Source organism: Camelus ferus, chromosome 6 (assembly GCF_009834535.1).
Source record: "Camelus ferus isolate YT-003-E chromosome 6, BCGSAC_Cfer_1.0, whole genome shotgun sequence".
NCBI classification, from domain to species: Eukaryota; Metazoa; Chordata; class Mammalia; order Artiodactyla; family Camelidae; genus Camelus; species Camelus ferus.
Window position 1 is genome coordinate 22,025,373 of NC_045701.1, and position 21,964 is coordinate 22,047,336.

General features: G+C 34.0%; 1 protein-coding gene across 19 annotated transcripts in view; it reads right to left on the minus strand.

The window, feature by feature from the left end:
- The window catches only part of MGA (MAX dimerization protein MGA), a 151,986-nt gene that overhangs the window by 31,055 nt on the left and 98,967 nt on the right, over positions 1-21,964 (minus strand). For all 19 annotated transcript variants that reach the window (XM_032481446.1, XM_032481442.1, XM_032481444.1 and 16 more), the window contains exons 6-10: positions 15,812-15,943; positions 15,498-15,602; positions 13,824-14,485; positions 12,320-12,668; positions 320-546 (exon numbers count right to left, since the gene is read on the minus strand). In XM_032481446.1, coding sequence (XP_032337337.1) covers positions 320-546; positions 12,320-12,668; positions 13,824-14,485; positions 15,498-15,602; positions 15,812-15,943 — 1,475 coding nt within the window. The remainder of the gene's footprint in view (positions 1-319; positions 547-12,319; positions 12,669-13,823; positions 14,486-15,497; positions 15,603-15,811; positions 15,944-21,964) is intronic.

The window sequence follows — 21,964 nt, forward strand, 5'->3', positions numbered from 1 at the left end:
TGGCTGAACTCACACATGGAGAACCACAGATTCAAAGGACTGATTGTAAAATTATATGCAGATTTTTAACTGTACAGAGGGTCCATGCTCTTAATCCCCACGTTGTTCAAGGGTCAACTGTACTACTATTTACTTTTACTTTTATTACATTCTTAAGTGCCATCAACTAAACTGATTAAGTCAGAAAGGTAGATGGCTTGCAGACATATTAGCTGGAAGCACCATGATTCACAAATACAAACCAAAAATCTGGTGGACATCTATCATCTTTACAAATGATTTTTGTAACTTGCAATAAAAGATGTAACTCCAAGCTTACCACAGGATTGGGTTTGGGAGTATATGACCGTGCAGGTTTAGCTCCAGGGAGCAATTTGCCCTTCACAGTAGGAGATAAAACTTCTGGCTGAGGCAACAACAATGGTTTCATAGGCTCAATGACAGAAGGCGTTGGGATATAAACTGGCTCTGGATCTACTTCACCTTCTACTTTCACCCATAATGGATAATGTCGAACAGGCTGTTCAGGCTCGGTTTCACATATAGCTTAACAAAAAAAAAGGGGAAGATTTTTAGATGCCTTTGGCAACAAAAGTTCACTGAGGCACTGCCAAAACAAAATATTCTCCCTCATAAAAAGCATTAACCCATTAAAATAATCAAACAGATGCCCCCTAAAAAAACTTTAGTTACCCTCATGCACTTTAACTTATTCATCTATTAACCAAATATTTGTTGAATACCTATTATAAATCAAATACTGTTTTAGACATGAGTGAACACCAGCTATGAATAAAAGAAAAGTTCTTGCCTTCAGAGTTCGTAATCCAGTAGAAGAAAATCAACTAATAGACATACAGTATCAAATAATGATAAATGCCAGGTAGAAAAATAAAGCAGGGTAACGGATGAAGAGTTAACCAGAGATGCTAATGTAAACTATGGACTTCGGCTGATAATAATGTGTCCATGTTGGTTCATCGATTGTACCAAATATGCTACACTGATGAGTGATGTTGAGGGTAGGGGAGTATGTATTTGTGGGTAGGGAGGGATATGTGTGAACTCTCTGTATTTTCTGCTCAATTCTGCTGTGAACCTGAAACTGCTCTAAAAAAAATAAAGTCTGTTAAAAAAAAAAAAAAAAGACTTAACAGGAGATGCTATTTATATTTAGCATGGTCAGAAGAGGCCTTCTCTGTTATCCTGGAAAGGTAATCATTCTATACTACAGTTTTTAATTTTACAAATAACAAATATTTATTGAACCTTACTATATATACAGATTCTAGGCACTAAGTATGTTTTAACTCACATAACTGTAACAATAGTACTTGAGAAGCAGAGGTTCAGGGAAGTCCAACAGTAAGATGCAGAACCAGGATCAAACCTGGTCAATCCAGCTCCAGAGACCAAGCTGTTACCGTTACCTTCTGATGACAAATTCTATTCAAAAGCTAGCCAGAACTCAGCACAGGAGCAAAAATATAATCAACAGACAAGCAAGAAACCCAACTGAGATGAAATCTTACTATCAAGAAGTTCTCCACAAAGGAAATTATGCACTGATTAGTAACCAAATTAAATGGAGGATCTAGGTTAAGAAGCTGCTGGCTTTATTCTTAAAGCACACTGCCTATTCTTATCAAGAAGACAGCTACAGAGAAGCAAACACTGTATTCTGCATTTCAGTGGTCAGTGATCAGACACTATAGCTGATTCTAAACCAAAGATCCCAAATTTCTGCCTAAAGTCACATAAAATGTGACTATGCAGCATTGATTAATCTTTAATTAACAAAGCAGTATCCAAACTACTAGCTGATTTCATAAGTATATTTGTTCTGAACATTAAGACCCAACTAATGAGAACGAATGTATGTTCCTATGTGATTGAAGTATTGTGCTGTACACCAGAAACTGATACAACATTGTAAACTGACTGCACTTCAATAAAAATACATTAAAAAAAAAAAAAAAAAGACCCAACTAGTAAAGAACAACTTTGCCTAAAAGGCTCCTAAGGCTAACATACATACATACATACATACATACATACATACATATATATTTTACATATATATATAAAATATATATACATACACACACATACATAAACATAAAATACTGAGTATAACCATAAAATACTGAATAAAGGCTTAAAGATTAAAATAGGGAGTTAAAAACATTTACAGCTAGAAAGTGAGAGCCAATTACTTAGTTAGCAGTCTCTGTTAACCAACCTTTTTAACAGGTCATTCATCATATAACTCACAAAGGCTGTTTAAAACGGCAGTATTCATCCATGTATCCAAGTATCTGAATGCTTACTATGTATCAGACTTTGTTAGACATAGTAATGAACAAAACTGATGAAAACCCTGCCTTCATGGAGTTTACATTAAAGTTGGGGGGGGGGCAAGACAGGCAATACATAAGACAAATAAGGAAAATATGTTGGATTGCGGTGTTTATGACAAAAAAAGAAGAGAAGTAAAAAGTCTGTTTAGTAAGTATGTATGAGTATGTATTTTGAGGGCGAGTGCTGCAATTTTTAAAAGGGTAACAAGGGACACCTTCACAATGAAGGTGGTGTATATAGTAAAAACTTTGTCTAGTTTTACTAATCATTTTATACACATAATAATTCTACATTTTCTACATTTAAAAATCTTCAGGTCAGTTTATCAGTTTATTGTCTTACCTCTCTCAATCATCTTTCAAAGATTTTCTAAGCTTCCGTAAACCAAGGATTATACTAAGATCTCTTTTCATCTTTTGAAAAAATTAATACATAGTACAGTACTCCTAAATACACAGTAGAGTACATCAAAAGAAAATCTCTTAAAATGTCTTAAAACGTCTTAATTCCTCATAGGGACTCAAAGACAACTTTAAAGTTTCAATTGTGGATAAAAGGAAAAATGGTGGTTCCAGTAAACAGGGGAGTATATAAAAGAGGCTAACTGAGAATGGAGCTCTGTTTAGAAAATGTTAAGACTGAAGTGGAAGCCACATTATCAAATAGAGAAAGCAATAAAAATCAGGACTGTCACTGGGTAAAGACTACATCTGAAGCCATGAAAACAGACTCCACACAAGAGCCAGAACAACAAACCAATTCCTCACTCCATTAGCCCACTATATCCACCTGATTCTTTTACACAGCCTAGAATCCAAGATAGAGCACTTATCTGCTTCCCTTCATAATACATTAGAGATCCTCCTACCTTCCATCTGAAGCCCAGAAAAAAGGAGCTAGCAAAGGCAGGAGTAAGAAGAAAACTAGAGTACCAAATATTCACAGATGCCAAGAACAGAAACCTATTTCAAGAAAGATTTATTTCTATTCAAACGCCTTCTAATATATATTACCTTCCCAAGGTTCCCTAGCATTATTACTCTGTCCTCTGAGTTCTAAATAAGTCTTTTTGTTTACGAACCATAAAACATGACATTTTCACTATTGTGGCACTTAATATTATCATAAACATGTATCTATATGTTTCATCAAACTGACAGTAACCTCCTAGAAATGGCCTTAGTTTTAATTGTCTAAATCTTACCTCCTCTAAACTCCTAGCAGTGCCCAGAGTAGTTGCTCCATAAATGAAGTTTCAGACATGTAAGCCCCAGAAAACTGCTACACTAGTAATCAGCATATTGTATTCACCTCCCTCCCATTTTTGAAAGCATTTTAAACCTTTTTACTGTGAAATATAAAACCCATAAAGTTCAGAAACAATGTATATACAGCTTAATACATATTAACAAGTATATAACTATGTAAACACTATACAGATCAAGAAATGAAATACTGCAAATACCCCAGAAGGCTCTGCATGCCTTTCTCAATCACAATCCTTTATCAAAAGGGAATCACTTTAATGATAGTCACCTCTCAGCTTTCCTTTTTCAATGCCAAAGTACATACCCCTAAATATCAGAGTTTAATTTTTGCCTGCTTTTGAAACTTACATAAACATAATTAGAGATACAGTCTTCTGCCTAGCTTTTTTCCTTTTCAATCAACATTGTATTTGTAAAAAACATCTATGTTGTTGTACATATTCATTTATTTTTACTGTGGTATACTACACCACTGATTCTTCATACTACTGTTTATTCATTTTACTGCTATTAGATACCTGGCATTGTTTTCAGGTTTTAGTTAACTGTGATTCGTGATGCCATAAACATTCTTGTACAACACAGTTCTGCTGGTTACTTTGGAGTCAAATTATTAGATCAAGGGCATGTGAATAACCAATCTCAGCAGATACTGCCAAACTACTTTCCAAAGTGGTTATATCAAATTACATTTCCATTATCAGTGAATGAGAGTTCTCATTTATTAACAACTGATATTATCAGAGGAACTAACCATTTTGGCAGGCATGTAGTGGAATTCTGCTGTGGATGTGGTTTGGATTTTCAACTGTAAATGAGATATTCAACATCCCTCCTCATGAAGTGCCTCTAACAGATTTGTCCTTTTTTAATGGAACTGTTTAATTCTAATTAATTTGTAGACATCTCTATATATTCTGGATACAGGTCCTTAAACATTGCAAACATTTGTTTTCTCACCATAGCTTACATTTTCATTTGCTTAATGTCTTTAAGACCTGAATTTCTCCATTTTTAACTAATCAAATGTATTAATGTTTACAGTCCAGCCCAAAGAACCCCTTACTTCAACTTACACTAAGGATTGGTGTTTTCTTGGGTCATGATTAAGAACTCTTTTATTAATGAGATCATATATATATTTTATATTATCTTCTAAAAGTTGTATTGCTTGTTTTTGTCAATCAGGTCTATAATCTACCTAGAAATTAGTTCTATGTATAGTGTGAGGAATAAATAAAATTTCACTTTTTCCCATATGGATATTCAATGATCCTACCAACATTTATTTAAAAAGATCATCCTTTTCCTTATCTTCTGCCATTTTTGTCAATCCAAGTATCATATGTTTGAATCTATTGTAGCCTCACTATTCTGTCTACTGGCCTAATCAGTTTATACTCAAGCCGGTGTCACCCTGTCTTAAATGTAAGAGTTTTATAAGTTTTGACATCTAGTAGAGCAAGTCCTCCCACCTTGTCACTGTTCAAGATTGCCCTGGCTATTTCTAGGTTCTTTGCTTTTTCATATAAATTTTGGAATCTGCTTTTCAAGTTTCATATAAAAACCTGTCAATATTTTGATTACGATTACAATGAAATTACAGATGAAAAAGAGAAGAGATACTATTACAATATTCAGTTTTGCCTGCTAACAGGTTTTTTAAGTTTGTTTTAATTAAGAATGGATATTGAGAGGATTCTAGGAAGATGGTGGAGCAGGTAGCACCAGGATATATGTCCCCAGATCTGAATAACAACTGCACTGGCAAAGTCTGTCTGATTTCTTTTGAAACTCTGAAGAGAGTCTGTTGAAGGCTTACAACTTCCTGGGGAAGACTTGGATAGTAAACTTTCATTAATTGTGTTCAACATCAGCTCTCAGCACAATAGCAGCTATCCATTCCTCATCGCCTCAGCCACCTGACAGGCAGCAGTGCATGTGTTCCCGGAGCAGCTTACACACAGTGGGAGCCAGGGTGGGCAGAAAGAACCCTGTCCTCCAAATATCAGGGATCTCTGTCCTGATTGCTGCTTCTGGTCAAAAAGCAATCTTGGAGCTGAAAAGTCTAGTAACTGAAACGAAAAATTCACTACAGAAATTCAAACGCAGATTTGAAAAGGCAAAAGAATCAGTGAACTTGGAAGAGAGAACACTGGAAATCATGGAGTCTGAGAAATAAGAATAAAAGTAATTAAAGAAAAGTGAACAGAGCCTAAGGGACCTGTGGGACCCCATCAAGTGGACCAATATAGATATCACAGGCATTTCTGAGAGAAAAAAGAATGAGAAGGGGGCAGAGAGAATATCTGAAGAAATAATGGCTGAAAACTTCCCAATTTCGAGGAAAGACATGAATATAAATATTCAAAAAGCTCAACAAATTCCAAGTAAGATGAACTCACAGAGACCACAATGAAACACATCATATCAAACTTTCAAAAGAGAAAGACAGAGAAAATCTTGAAAGCAGTAAGAGAGAAACAAATTATCACATCCAAAGGATCCTCAATAGAAATATGAGCAGACTACTCATCAAACTTTGGAAGCCAGCAGACAGCTGATATATTCAAAGTGCCAAAAGAAAAAAACTATCAATCAAGCATACAGTATGTGGCAAAACTGCCCTTCAAGAGTAAGGGAGAAATGAAGAAATTCTCAGATAAACAAAAGCTAAGGGAGTCCACAACCATTAAACCTGCCTACAGGACATGCTCAAGGGAGCTCTGCAAGGTGAAATAAAAGAATACTAGACAATAATTCAAAGCTATACGGGAGAAGAAATGTCTCACTAAAGGTAAATACATGGGCAATTATAAAAGCTAGTATTACTGTATCAGTGGTTTGTAACTGCACTTTTTGTTTTCTACAGGAATTAAAAGACTGGTATATTTAAAGGGAAAAAAATTAGTATGAAAGTTACTGTTACGGTACAGTTAGTTTGTAACTCCAAATTTTGTTTTCTACATAATTTAAGAGATTAACACCTTTTAAAAAATTATTGTTTTATGCTTTTGGACACATTATGTGTAAATATGTTAACACTAACATCAACAACCTAAAGGTGTAGGAATATAGTTATAAAGGAACAGAGGTTTTTTGTTTGGGGGTTCTTTTTTTGGTTATTCAAGTTAAGTTAGTATAAATTCAAATTAGAGTATAATTTTAGGATGGCAAATGTAACTCCAATGGTAACCACAAAAAAACAGCTATATTATATACATAAAAGGAAATGAGAAAAAATTTAAACATTTCACAACAAAATACCAACTAAACACAAAACAATACAGTAATGCAGGAAATGAGGGACAAGAGTTTTAAGCATATACAAAACAAATAGCACAATGACGAAGTCCCTCCTTATCGATAATTATTTTAAATATAAATAGATTAAATTCTCCCATCAATGTCTGTATTTAATATCAAGGGTTTAAAAAAATTCTCCCATCAAAAGACTGGCAGAATTGATTAAAAAATACATGGTCCAACTACATCCTGTCTACAAGAGAGTCACTTGAGACCCCAAAACATAAAGAGGTTTAAAGTGAAAGGAAAAAAATGGGAAGATGGAAGATAGAAAACGATATTCCATGCAGATAATAACCAAAAGAGAGCAGGGGTAGCTATACTATTATCAGACAAAATAAACATTAAATCAAAAAACGCTATGAAAGACAAAGATATTACATATTAATAAAAGGTTCAATATACACAGAAGAAATAACTATCACATTTACACACCTAATGACAGACCATCAAAATACATGAAGCAAAAACTGAGAATTGTCTTAGATGGCATCTTTTTCCATCATAAGGCTGTTTCACCTATACTGAAAATCTGTTTAGTGTAGCAGTCTTGGAGCTAGATCTTCTGGATAACTTGCCACAGCTACTACATAAGCACCTGCTGTTTTACCTTGCACGTCTATGCTACAGACAGCTTCTTCCCTTAAACCTCAAGAAAAAGCCTCAACTAGCTTCAAACTTTTTTTCTTTAGCCTCTCTTCGCCTCTCTTAGCCTTCACAGAATTAAAGAGAGTTAGGGCCTTGCTCTGCATTAGGCTTTGGCTTAAAGGAATGGTGTGACTGGTTTGATCTAACCAAATCATTTAAACTTTCTCAGTATCAGCAATAAGGCTATTTTGCTTTCTTGCCATTCATGTGTTCACTGAAATGGCACTTTTATTTTCCTTCAGAAACTATTCCTTTGCATTCACAACTTGAATATGCTGTTTGGTGCAAGAGGCCTCACTTTCAGTCCATCTCAGCTTTTGACATGCCTTCCTCACCAAACTTAGCTTTTGATTTAAAATGAGAGATGTATGACTCTTCCTTTCACTTAAACACTTAGAGGACATCATAGGATTATTAATTAGCCTAATTTCAATATTGTGTCTCAAGCTGAGGAGAGGGAGAGAGATGGGAAACAGCCAGCAGGCAGAGCAGTTAGAACACACACAACACTTATTAAGTTTGCCATCTTATATCAGCACAGTTCATAGGGTACCAAAACAATTATGAAAGTATCATAAAAGATCACTGATCAAAGATCACCACAACAAGTGTAATAATAATGAAAAAGTTTGAAATACTCTGAGAATTACCAAAATACAACACAGAGACACAAAGGGAGCAAATGTTGTTGGAAAAATGGCACCAATACATTTCCTGGACCTTATGTTGCCACAAACCTTCAGTTTGTAAAAAGTGCATTATCTGTGAAGGGCAATAATGTGAAGTACAACTAAATGAGGTATGCCTGTATATGTCTTTCTTTATCCCAACTACATCAGCTTTATAGTAAGTCTTACAATCAGGTAGTGTAAGTTTACCAACTATGTTCTTTTTTAAATTTTTTTTTGGGTGGCGATTTGGTTTGTTTACTTATTTTTAATGGAGGTACTGGGGATTGAACCCAGGACCTTGTGCATGCTAGGCACACAAGCTACTACTGACCTATACCCTCCCCGCTAAAAGCCAAAGTATCAATCCATTTGCTTACAAAATTATGCTTCTGTGATTAATCCTTGCAGAATCAATTAATGTGACTGACCCCTCAGGAAATATAACTGTATACCACTTAATTTGTTCAAATAGTTCAGATGAAACAGATTCTTTTTTCTCATACTGTAATTGCTCAAAGTTTTACCAAAAATTTTATTGATTCACAGCTAGACCACAATTTTCCTATACAAATCTTTTTTCCACTGTTCTGTTTTTCTCTTTTTTTTTTAATTGATGAACGTGGTATGTACCCCTAAACATGATGAATTATCCAGATTCTTAACCATGTTATTTCTTAAAACTGATCTAATATCTTCTTAAATATAGTCTTCTCAGCATCTTCAGATTTCCTACTTTAAATCAGACTGCTTGCTTTCTACTCTTGCTTTGTAGTTGTTATCTTAAGATTGTTTTTCCCTTTTGGTTTGGGTCCACTCTTCTCTAGATGTTATCTCATGCTGCTTGAATTTTTCTTTTTTTTTTCATTTTCTGGAGCACAATCTCAAGAAATTCATCAGGAGTTTGTAAGAGATCAACATCTCGCATCCTGATTGTATGTTTTAATATATCTTTATTTCAGGCAAAAATTATTATTTATAATTTGGTTGGCTAAGAGTTCTAGGTCAAATATTCATCCAATCCTCAGCTAACTCTGATTTTAGAAACAATTATTCAAACATCCAGTGTTACTGATAATCTCTCTGACATCAAACTGATTGTACATTCTTTCTGGGAGAAGTGGCTTCTCTTTAAAACTGTTCAGGATATCTTTTTTATTCTCAATGTTCTGAAATGTCAGAAGGATGTGTCCAGATAGACTCTCCTTAAAGACCCCCTGTCAGGGGCTCCTTTTAACCTGAAATTCCATGTCCTTCAGCTCTAAGACATTTTTTAACATCATTTCTTTGAGTAATTTCTCTTTTTCATTTTCTCCTCACTTTCCCCAACTCCTTTAAATCATCAGCATTTTTTTTCTCATTTCCATGTAACATTCTTGCAAAACATACTGACAGATTTCAATTTCTTCCAGTTTTTGTATTTATTTTTGTTTGCTTTTAATCTCTGCAACATTTCTGCCTCCAAAATTCTTTCCTATTTATACTCCTTTTACACAGCAATCATATCTTAATAGTATCTTCCCTTCTTTCCTCATCTTTCCCTAACAGCATTAAAAAAAATTATAAGTGGCTTGCTTCTGGAGTTTAACTTTGATTAAGACACAGGGTAAAGATGCTAACTAAGAAAGCAAAGTAATAAACCTCACAGATACAGTGTTCCTACTGGTGTGACTTTTATAACTTATTCCTGTTGCTTTGAAATGGAACAGTGTTGCTCTAAGTGCAAGATGCGAGAAAAACTCAGTAAGGAGATATGGATAAAACTAAATTAGTAATTTTGTATTGTATTTCATTTTAAACCTTTTAAATCTTATTTACAAAAAGATCATTTAGGTATATGAAGGTAATACTTAAGCACTGAAATAGCAATTAGAACAGCCTGGCACTGGTGTCAAAACAGCAGGGACCAGAAACAGACCCAGACATTAATATATTCTAATTTTCTACATCATAGGTGACATTTTAGACCAGTAGGGAAAGTATTTATTCTCAACAAGTAATGGTACAACTGGCTAGCGATCTGGGAGAGAAACAATTTCCTGGCATAAATCTCACATCAAATAAATTCCAGATATATTAACAATTTTTCAAGCTTATTTGTGAATCTAAATATTTTTAAACCTTTAGGACAGAGAAAGACCTTCTAAGTACAATTCCAAAGAACCTAAACTATAATAGGAAGAGACCTCCACACTTAACCATCCCTGCTTTTTTCTTTTTCAGGGAGAGGTGTGAAGAATTTTTAACAATTAAAATATAAGTTACAAAATTACAACCTGGAAAAAATAAAACTCTTGGAAACAGGTGGGAAAAAAACAAAGCCACTCTAATAAAAGTTAGCAAAGAATTTGAAAAAGCAATTTACAGTAGAAAGCTTATGACAAATGGTCAATAAACCTATCACTAAAGAAGTATAAATTTACAACAAGATATCAATTTCTGCCTATCAGTTTGAACATCCAGTGTTAAGAATACAGAAGAACTGCTGCTATTCAAGTATTGATAAATGTGTAGTTGGTACAACTCTTGAAACATTTATAAATGTTTAAAGAGCATTCACTGTCACAGCAATTCCACTTTTAATGGCCTGTACTGAACATGGATGTTCATAACTGTACAGTTTATAATAAAGAAAACCCCAAAAGGCCAAATGTCCAACCAAAAGGATTATAATATGAAACCATTACAACTAAAGTTACAATATAGATCTACACTTACTAACACGGAAAGCAGAACATGACCTTATGATATGAAATTTCTGAAGGTTACCACATATATAGTGGTTCCATTTCTATAAAAATATATGTATGTGAAAAAAAGACAAATGAGCTTATACATAAAACAGAAACAGACTCATAGAAGACAAACTTACGGTTACCAGAGGGGAAAGGGGTGGGAACGGATAAATTAAGAGTTCGAGATTTGCAGATACTGACTGGTATATATAAAATAGCTAAACAAGTTTATACTGTATAGCACAGGGAACTATATTCGATACCTTGTAGTAGCTTATAGTGAAAAAGAATATGAAAATAAATGTATGTATATTCATGTATGACTGAAACATTGTGCTATATACCAGAAATTGATACAACATTGTGAACTAACTATACGTCAATTAAAAATAAATAAATAAATATAGTTTAGCAAAGGCCAAAAATACGTATATGTATGTACACATACACACAAGTGGATTAAAGGAAATCCTAGACGAACATACACTAAAATAATATTCTTTCAATCTGACTGAAGTAAGAATACAGCAAGCAATAGCAAATATAAACATAAACTGCCAAAAAATGAAAATCAATCCTCTAACAAACTAAGAAGCAAGATACTCTTCAATTATATGGTAAAATTATAGTCAATATATTTAAACAAAAAAAGAAAAAAAAAGTCAAGAATGAAATAATACATAACCTGGGTCTACATAGTATTGTACCAATAAGGAAAAATAAACTTTTCAAGAGTACATAATGCTCAACTCAGTTATGCCCTTATTCTGTTCCCCAATCTCCAACCACCTGGTGAATGGCTCAAACAACAACCAGAGGGTCTTTCTACGAATTTCTCCTTTTAAAAAATAAAATGAAATGTGCTGGTTAACTTGAGCTAATCATTTCGCAAAGTATACCTAAGCCAAATCATCATGTTGTATACTTTAAATATGTGCAATTTTATTTGTCAGTTACACCTAAATACAGCTGGGGGGGCAGAGAAAATGATGGATTATCATGATCATCTGTATACTCAAAGAATATAGGGGGTAGGGAGTGGGGAACTAGACACAAGAAAAGAGATGAAGCCTCAAAGGTATTCTGAAAATCCAAATGAGAGAATAATTCATATTTAGCACAAAATAGCTATCTTCAAGAGAAAAATTCAATTTAAGAAATAAGCACATGTGTCAATGTCACAAATGCCATATAGAAAGCATTTAAGAATTAAATTCTGATTAGATCACTGATCAGGAATAAAGTAAATAATAGTAATATTTGAAATAGATTTTCAAATAACTATACTTTTCTAAAAAAAACTATACTGTTTTAACTCTCAGTTAACACTCACTGTATTCCAGCTTCTTTCTCTTCTTTTTCTCTTTCAATTGTTCTTCCTCCTCCTTGACTCCCTCTTCTCCTTCTTCTCTTTGTTCCTCTCCCAAATTATCATAAAATACTGGATCACGATGAGCAGCCTTCCTTTGGAAATGCTTCGTTTTGGATCCCCCTTTAACAAGCACAACTTTTCTTTTTAAACAAGTGCAGCCAAACATGCAGTCTGGTCGGCGGCAGTGAGCAGGCTGGCGCTTCTCCAAAGCTAGACTTGAACATATACAACCCAATCGACAAAAGTCATTGTTGCATGGAGGGGCTCGCTTCCTTATGATCGTGTGGATAGGTTTAGTTTTGAGAGATGCCTAAAGTTAAAGTAGAAAATTATAAATCTACTAAATCATCCCCTAACAATTTACAATCATATAGTGGTCTGCCTTCTCCAACTCTGAGCACTCAGTACTAACAATATAAGGTAAGAGCAGACTCAAAGGACAAAACAGGAATATAACCAGAATGCTGAGCAATCCCCCATTCTAATGCACAGCACAGACAAGCAAGAGAATAAATATTTTAATTAATTATGAGCCAAAATATCAACAAGGATAAATTTATTCTCAATAGAAATCACACATAATAATGTCCTAGGGCAGGGGTTGACAACCTTAAGGTCCATGGGCCAAGCCTGTTACATAAGTAAAGTTTCACTGGAACACAGCCAGGTTCATTCATTTGCATAGTATCTATGGCACACAATAGCAGAGCTGAGTAACTGCAACAGAGTGTATGGCCTGCAAAGCCTAAAATATTTACTATCTGCCCCTTTACAGAAATAGTTTACCAATCTCTGCTCTACGGTAATTAAAAAGGGAGTAAGATAAAACATGCATAAAAGTCTTTAGAAATGAAGGACACAATCAGTATTTAGTCCCAATATCTGATGATCTTCAGCTCCAGAATTTAGTCACAAAATTTTAAAAACAGAAAATAAAGTATAGAAATTTCACGACAAAAGAATTCTCCAGATCCTGCTGTACCATTTAACACGCACCAGAGGTTACTAACATAGGTAAATCTACAATTAATGAAAAATTATCAATATAAAATTTTACAAAAGACAAAAGCTTTTTCCCTATAGGTTTACAATTTGGGGGATTTTCTGGGATTTAAGTACCTTCTAAGTAGTTTTCAAAGCTGTTTTATTTAACAAGATCAATAAATGTACTTGCCCATATACTAGAGAATGAAACCAGGAACTTTCAGAATGGCCAGCTGCCTTTATACAGGAGAGGGACAATTCAAAAGCACAACTGTACTGTCTCCCTTTGCTGACAAGAGGAATCTACACTTGATATCTAGTTGATAAAGAACAACAAATGTGGAAGACATCTCCTTAGTTGTCACTAAGGTAACTAAATGCCCCATCCTTCTGTCAAGAAGCCCCATTACCACTTCTCCTCAGTACCTGATTCTTTCTAGCCAAGAACTAATATGCTCCTAGAAAACAACAGATAACTTACTTGAGCCGTAAGCAGAGTTGTTAAGGATACATCTGCTCGCTCTTCAGTGATATAGGTCCTTGGTTTTCCTTCCCAAAGTGCACAGTCTTCAAGATCCATTAGCTTCACTTGAGATTTAGACAAGCCTGGAGGGCGAGTTCCCTGTTGCTGTTGCTGCTGCTGCTGGTGTGCCTGCCGCAAACTAATCTGCTTTGGAAATGTATTTTCATCTAAAGTTGGCACAACCAAGTTATTCACCCGAATTTCTGAGATGGTACTTGAAGAATTCTTGGTAACCTTATCTCCTAGAATTATATGAGTGTGTTTCTGCTTTGGTGAAACAGGATACGGTAAAATGGATTTATAAGATGATTTAGTTCGGCCACTGAAAGTTGCCTGTTTGCTTTGAGACTTTGCCTTTCGAGAGGCAGTGGGTACAGAATGAGGCTTCAAAGAGTAAGAGGTAGAAGGGGAAATGGTAGATTGCTTCTTTAGTACACTATCAAGTGTTCGAACATAGCTGGTACTCTTGGTGGGAAGCTGGTATACCACAGGAGATGTGGGAGCATTAGAAGAGAAACCCATGCTTGTTTCCATCAGCTTGCCTTCATTTTCCAAGTACTCATCTAGCTTATCACTGCAGAAAGCAGAACGGTTTTTCAGTGAGCCTTCTGAATTACCACCTGGAAGTAAAGAGACACAGATACTTAAAGCAATCTAGGACAGATTTTTAGATCTCTAGAAAGATACACTTAAAAAGGCCAGGAGCATTAAGTTATAAGCTACTGAATCTTCTAAACTGTACCTCCTCAGAAAGAAGGAAAAATGTAAAATATAAAGTCAAGTGAAGACACTTGAAAGTCGTACTAATTACATTAAAATCTATTATCTAAAATTATCTTATTATGTATATTTCGTGTTAACTTTTGCAAAGTGCTAACAATAGTAGTAATTAACACTAAGACTCAACAACCTCTGACAACTTATGACCTTAATACAGAGATCATACATAAGTAAAAGCACAAAAGCAAAAAATATATTTAAATCTGACCTTAAAAGAATACCAAGAGATTACTTAAGAGATTGCAGTATATGAACTGTAACACAAAACACAAGGTTAAAGGCACAAAAAGAGGAGTATAAAATTTAGTTTTTAAGGAAGAAAAAGCAAATTTAGTAGAAAGACCACTGTACAAAGATTCAAAGATTAAAAAAACTTCTATGGACAAATGTTAAATGTATCTGGTTAGAGAATAAACTGCAAACAAGTACAGTAGGAAAGGAGAAGCACTAAGAAAGGAGACCAACAGGCATACAGTCAAAATTTAGATTTTAGATTGGATTTAGAAGTTTACTTTGAAGTACTATAACACTAATGGGAATCAATCATACAGCTCTGAAGTACAGAGCTCTGAAATAATGCTTGAGAATGATGCTTTTTATAACTGTAGAAATAGAAAGTACAGTTTGAAAAAACTGCAAGGATTATTTAAGCCTGACATGGTTAGGGACTGAACCCCAGGATCAGGACTTCAGGACACAGAAAATGAACAAAAATAGGCAAGACAATTATTTTCAGTTTATTTCAAAGCATGGAAAAAAGACATAAAGAAAAGTCACCAAGGCTTACTTTTAACAAAAGGCTCTGGCCACATGTTTCAGAACATATTTATAAATTTTTAAAAAGAAGATTACCTTCATTCCTAGATGCAGACGCACTATGAAACTTTCCCCTCCATCCCTTGATCTTGGTGAAGTCATTGGTCTTCCCTGTCCTAGAAACAAAGGGAAATCCAGCATCTATAAAAGAAAAGGTAAAAGAGCTGATCAAAATTCTAGCAATCCAACATTTAATATCCAATTAATTAGTAAGACTTCATCTAAAATGTACAAATCAGACTCACCACTAGATAAAAGATCTACTTTAGAATATCCTAAATATTTCTAACAATGGTAGCATTTTATTTATAGCACAAATTTGTTTGACTTTACAAACGCTATGCACTTACCAGGAGAGGCAGGGTTGGTTCCTGTAAGATTCCAGAAAGGAAAGCTAGTGGCTGGAGCCAAAGGTAGCTGTACTCCCAAGTATTTAAGATCAATGCTCATTGTTGGATCCACCGAGTTCAATTTTAAGCCCACTACAAGAGAAAAAAGGACCATAAATTGTATTTGGCTTTCTTCATTTTAGGTTGGAGGATGTGGTGAGGTAGGGGGATAACTGAGATAAAGAAAAAGTAGAGAGCAGAAATAATGAAATAAAAATTGAAAGTGGCAGACAGTCTAAGCTTCTGTCCTTATTATGGCTACTAATTCTCTAGTTATTATTAACGGCATTTATGATTAATTCAGCCTATACATATTATGATTTATTTCTAGGTTAAGAAGCAATCTTTTAGGGAAAGGATTTATTTTACATATCCTTTTACTTTTTTTTATTGAAATATAGTCAGTTTACAATGTGTCAATTTCTGGGGTAGAGCATGTTTCAGTCATACACATATTTGTTTTGTATTCATTTTCATTATAGGTTACTGTAAGATATTGAATATAGTTCCATGCTATAAAGTATAAACTTGTTGTTTATCTATTTTATATATAGTAGCTAGTATTTGCAAATCTTGAACTCCCAATTTAATCCTTCATACCCTCCTCCCTCCCCCACTGGTAACCACAGTTTATTTAATATGCCTGTGAGTCTGTTTCTGTTTTGTGGGTAAGTTCATTTGTGTCTTTTTTTTTTTTTTTTAAGATTCCACGTATGAATGATATCATATGGTATTTTTCTTTCTCTTTCTGGCTTACTTCACTTAGAATTATGATCTCTAGGTCCATCCATGTTGCTACAAAGGGACTATTTTATTCTTTTTTATCACAGAGTAGTATTCCATTGTATAAATATACCACAACTTCTTTATCCAGTCATCTGTCAGTGGATATTTAGGTTGTTTCCATGTCTTGGCTATTGGATATAGTGCTACTATGAACACTGGGGTGCATGTATCTTTTCAAATTCAAGTTCCCTCCAGTTATATGCCCAGGAGTGGGATTGCTGGATCATATGGTAAGTCTATTTTTAGTTTTTTGAGGAATCTCTATACTGCTTTCCGTAATAGCTGCACCAAACTACATTCCTACCAACAGTGTAGGAGGGTTCCCTTTTCTCCACATCCTCTCCAGCATTTATCATTTGTGGATTTTTTAATGTGGCCATTCTGACTGGTGTGAGGTGATACCTCATTATAGTTTTGATTTGCATTTTCCTGATAATTAGCAATATTGAGCATTTTTTCATGTGCCTATTGGCCATTTGTATGTCTTCACTGGAGAACTGCTTCTTCAGGTGTTCCACCCATTTCTGGATTGAGTTGTTTTTTGTTTGTTTTGTTATTAAGCTGTATGAGCTGTTTATATATTCTGGAAATTAAGCCCTTGTCAGTCACTTCATTTGAAAGTATCTTCTCCCATTCCATACATTGTAGTTTTTTGGGGTTTTTTTTGCTTATGGTTTCCTTTGCTGTGCAAAAGCTTGTAAGTTTAATTAGGTCCCATCTGTTTATTTTTGCTTTCATTTCTATTGCCTGGGTAGACTGCCCTAGGAGAACATTGCTAAGATTCATGTCAGAAAATGTTTTGCCTATGTCTATGTTTTCATCTACGAGGCTTAGTATCTTAAGCCTTTAAGCCATTTTGAGTTTATTTTTGTGTATGGTGTGAGGAAATGCTCTAACTTCACTGATTTCCATGCTATCTAGTTTGTTTGTTTAATATTTTACATCTGAAATTTGTCTATGTTGACAGATAACCTCTAGATAATTTATTTTCACTGTTGCACACTATTCCAGATTAATTCCTTCAATTTATTCACCATTCTCCTCTTGATGAGAATTAAGTTGTTTTCTATTCTAAACTATTATAAACAACACTGCAGATTAACTACACATCTTGCACAACAATGTACATCACACACGATATGTGTGAAATTCTCTAGTGCATTTAGCTTTTCCTTATGGCATTTACCCAGGAGTGGAACTGCTATGTAATGGATATGTTCATCTATCAATTTTATTAGATGTTGTGTTTGACATACATGTGGCTGCCCAAAATGTTCCAAACACCTTTCCTATAGCTATTTCTTTTCCACATTACCTCTTCAAGGTTGAGGTGTTAAAAAACAGATGCAGCCACAAAAGGCTTCAATTTAGAAGAGAACACTGTGATGAAAGGGATGCTGTGCAGAATTGTGTAAATGAGGTTGACTGTGTTTGGCCAAGTTAAGAACTTTTAGAGGTAAAAAGTTACCAATGTCCTAGCTGTATTACACTGTGTTCAGTGTTCTTATTAAAAATGGTATAATCATCCAATGTTGCAAGATTGCTTGTCTGGTAATATGGGCATTTCTCCTGACTGCACAGTCCTAGGGTCTGTTTCTCTGGCCTTTCAGGAGACTCTCTCTGTAAGTCACTTGATATTCTTTAATAAATTCATATTCCATTTCACTTGTATAGTGGATTCTGATGCTTGCAATTAAGAATTTTGATACATTCAGTTACTCTGAATCCTTATGTAATGATGTATAAGAAAATGATAATTACATAATAAACTAGGATAACATGAGGCTACTTATGGCTGGAGGCAGCCAGTTCTACTGATATTAATTTTTCTTGGTCTTGCCTGGCCACTCTGAGGAGATCAGTGTCTCAAGAGCATACCAGTCACACAATCATAGATAACCATATGTAACAACACACAAGTTGTGAAGCTGTGCACTAGATATTGCCAAATTACTCTCAATTTGTACACCCTCCAACAGTGTAAGAGTTCTTTTTCTTCTTTTTAAATTATAGTCAGTTTACAATGTTGTGTCAATTTCTGGTGTACAGCATGTTTTAGTCATATATATATACATATATATATGTATATGTGTGTGTGTGTGAATATATATATATATATATATATATATTCCTTTTCATACTTTTTCATTATAGGTTACTACAAGATACTGAATAGAGTTCCCTGTGCTAGACAGTGTAAGAGTTCTTGCTGATCTACATCCTCTCCAACATCTGGTATCATTGAACTTTAAAAATCTTATTGGTAGAAGCCTATATTCTATTGTTCTTAAATTTTCATTTTTCTGTTACTAGTGACGATCTTTTAATTTGGATTTCCTCATTTGTGAATGGCTTCATATTATTGAGCAGGGAAGTAGTTAACTTAAATTTTAACAAAACTGAAACCAAAAGTAAGTCAAAGCATTAAGTATCATAGTAATAACCACTAAAAGTCATAGGTACAGGTTTCTAATAAAAAGCTTATGTAGTGCTGGCTTCCTAAAAGGTAAAGATAATAAGCAGGTTATAATTTACAAGTTCTTAAGGTTAATTTATGTATCCTCTACATAGAACTTAACTAAACAAAAGACAGCTATTCTGTTTTAATTTGTAAGTCTAGTTCGTTAAGTATCATTTTTATTTGATTCAATCACACAATGTAATTAAAGCTAGTATCAATAAACTAAAACATTCTTCCCTCATGTTTCCAATCAACTGGGGAGAAAATAAGATTATGAGTCAAAACAGCTGGTTTCTAATCTTGTCTTTGGGCTAAACTTCTCTTAGCTTCTGCTTCCTCATCAGTGAAATAAATACCAATCCACCACACTGGGTTTTATGTTTTAAGAAAGAATAACTGCACCTTCTCTTTGAAATACCCTGGAATACAGTTGATGATAGAGATAAAAGATTTCCCAGACCTCAAGGAGCTTTTGCGTTGTTTTCCCAACTGACTCATTAGCAGTAGTTAACAATAGGGTAAATAAATCCTATAAGAGGTAAATAAAAAGAAATGACTCTTGAAAAGCCTAAGGCAATCTGGTAAAACTTCACAGAGGGTGTAATTATTAAATAAGAATTAAGTAGGAATTAATTAGGAAAGGTAGACAGAGAGAGTAGAAACAGAAAGCAAGATACTGCAGAGATTCAAGTGAAACTGAGTCCTAAACAAAGGATAACATGAGATACTGTAGTGCTTTGAAAAGAGAAAAATACTCTATTATTATAACTGACAAAAAAAAGCCAGACAGCTGCCTGCAGAGAAAGGAGAAAGGAATTAAGTTGTTAAAAAGTATCCATACAGCCAAGTAGGTAGACGTGTAAAATCTAGACATCTATACAATCAAATTCAGACTTTTTCCTATGTATCTTCTTGTCTGCATTTACTTATATTTCGAACAGCCACTTTTCCCCAAAAGTGATACCAAGTGATCCTAAAAACATCAACAAAAAAAGACAAATTTATTTTAAGTATAATGTATTAATTTTTTTAAAGCCCAAAAAGTAACAAGGTCAATGTCACCTGGACATTGCTCAATGTAATGCCCAATTTACCTTATGTGCACATCCTGAAGTGTTTGCCCTACAAAAAAATCCTTCCCCAAATAACAGAATATAAGACCTAGACTTAGTTGGTTTCATATGAATGAGAATTTTAGCTTGCCAAAATAAGATAGTTAAATAATTCATAGAAAACATTTCCTCCAAAAAGGCATAAAACCCTTTCCACATATGTTAATGTAAACTAAATCATACTCCTAAATACTTTTTACCTTTTTATCATACTAGAAGCTACTTCTTAAAGACATATTATCACATCATTACAAAAAAAGACCCAAAAGACAGAAACGAAAAAAATAACCTCTACGTTCCAAGGCAGAATCACCTACAATCAACTAGCAAAAGAAAATGCCTGCCTCTGGCTAAACCCACTAAATATGAAGGAGCCACAAAAATACACTCAAGAAGAATAAAACACCTACATAACTAGTCAACATAGAACAGAAAAGTAGATACAAGAAAAACTCCAGCCAACCACTGATTTAACACTACAGAGTATTTTTTTAAAATAACTAAAAAGGAAATAGCAGTGTTCTGAGAATATTATCATAAAGGAATTTAACATTAAAAGTGACAGAAGTCCATGCTGATATAAATAAATGACTGAATAAAAATGAGGAAGAAACAAGAAATCTCTAATTGCAGAAGAATACCAAATAATTTACACAGAACTTCATCCTCAAGAAAGCAGATCATAACAACTTCCCTCCCACTCATTAAGTGTAGACTACACAGTGACTTCCTTTCAAAGAATGCAGCATGAAAAGGTCAGTGACAAATCATGTTGATAATATGTACCCATGATATGGTGAGAAAAGAATGGCACTTTATCTCTGTGGTCTTCCTCCCACAAACATATAATCCAGTCTAACCATGAGAAAAACATCACACAAATCCCAACAGAGGGACATTCTACAAAATACCTGATGAATACTCCTCAAAATAGTCAAGGTAAGTAAAAACTTTTTCAAAAGTCTGAGAAACTGTCTCAGCCAATAGGAGCCTCCTTACAGCCAATTACAACCCCCAACTACTAAATGTTATGTAATTCTCCAAGGGGACCCTTAAAACAACAACAAAAATGTAACTATGGAAATGTGAATGAATTATGGACTTTAGTTAGTAATAATATATCAATATTGGTTCACTAATTGTAACAAATGTACTGCACTAAATGCTAGATGTTAACAATAGGACAAACTGGAGATGGAGTATAGGAGAACTCTGTACTATAGTCCCAATTTTTCTGCAAATCTGAAATTTATCAAAAATTAAAAGTTCATTTAAAAACTGACATAGAATTAAATTGGTAGCAGTGATGTAGAAATGCTTTTAGAAAAATACCTTTAAAGATCAAAAACATGATAATTTCAGGTTGATGGACTTAGTAAATAAACAATTTGCATGTAGCAAAGATAGTACAGGAGACAGAAAAACATAATACTGTGGAAAACAAAATTAAGAATCATTCTACTTTAGCAACAAAACTACAAACAACAATAAAAATATTTTCTCAGTTTAACCAACATTTCCACTATTTCAAAGCAAGCTCAAAAAGCTTTTCAAGTTTTTCAAGTTCTTTTCAGCTCAAAAACTTCTTGGATTTTTAAGTGCTTATTTTTTAAAGAATAATGAAAATCTATAATTGATAGAAAAGCAAAGAAATATGACATTATTGAACTGAAATATGACAATCTACTTCAAGCATCAATTTTCAAAAGGGAACTAGAAGAATGCTTTCATTATCTTCAGACACTTGGGGTTGGC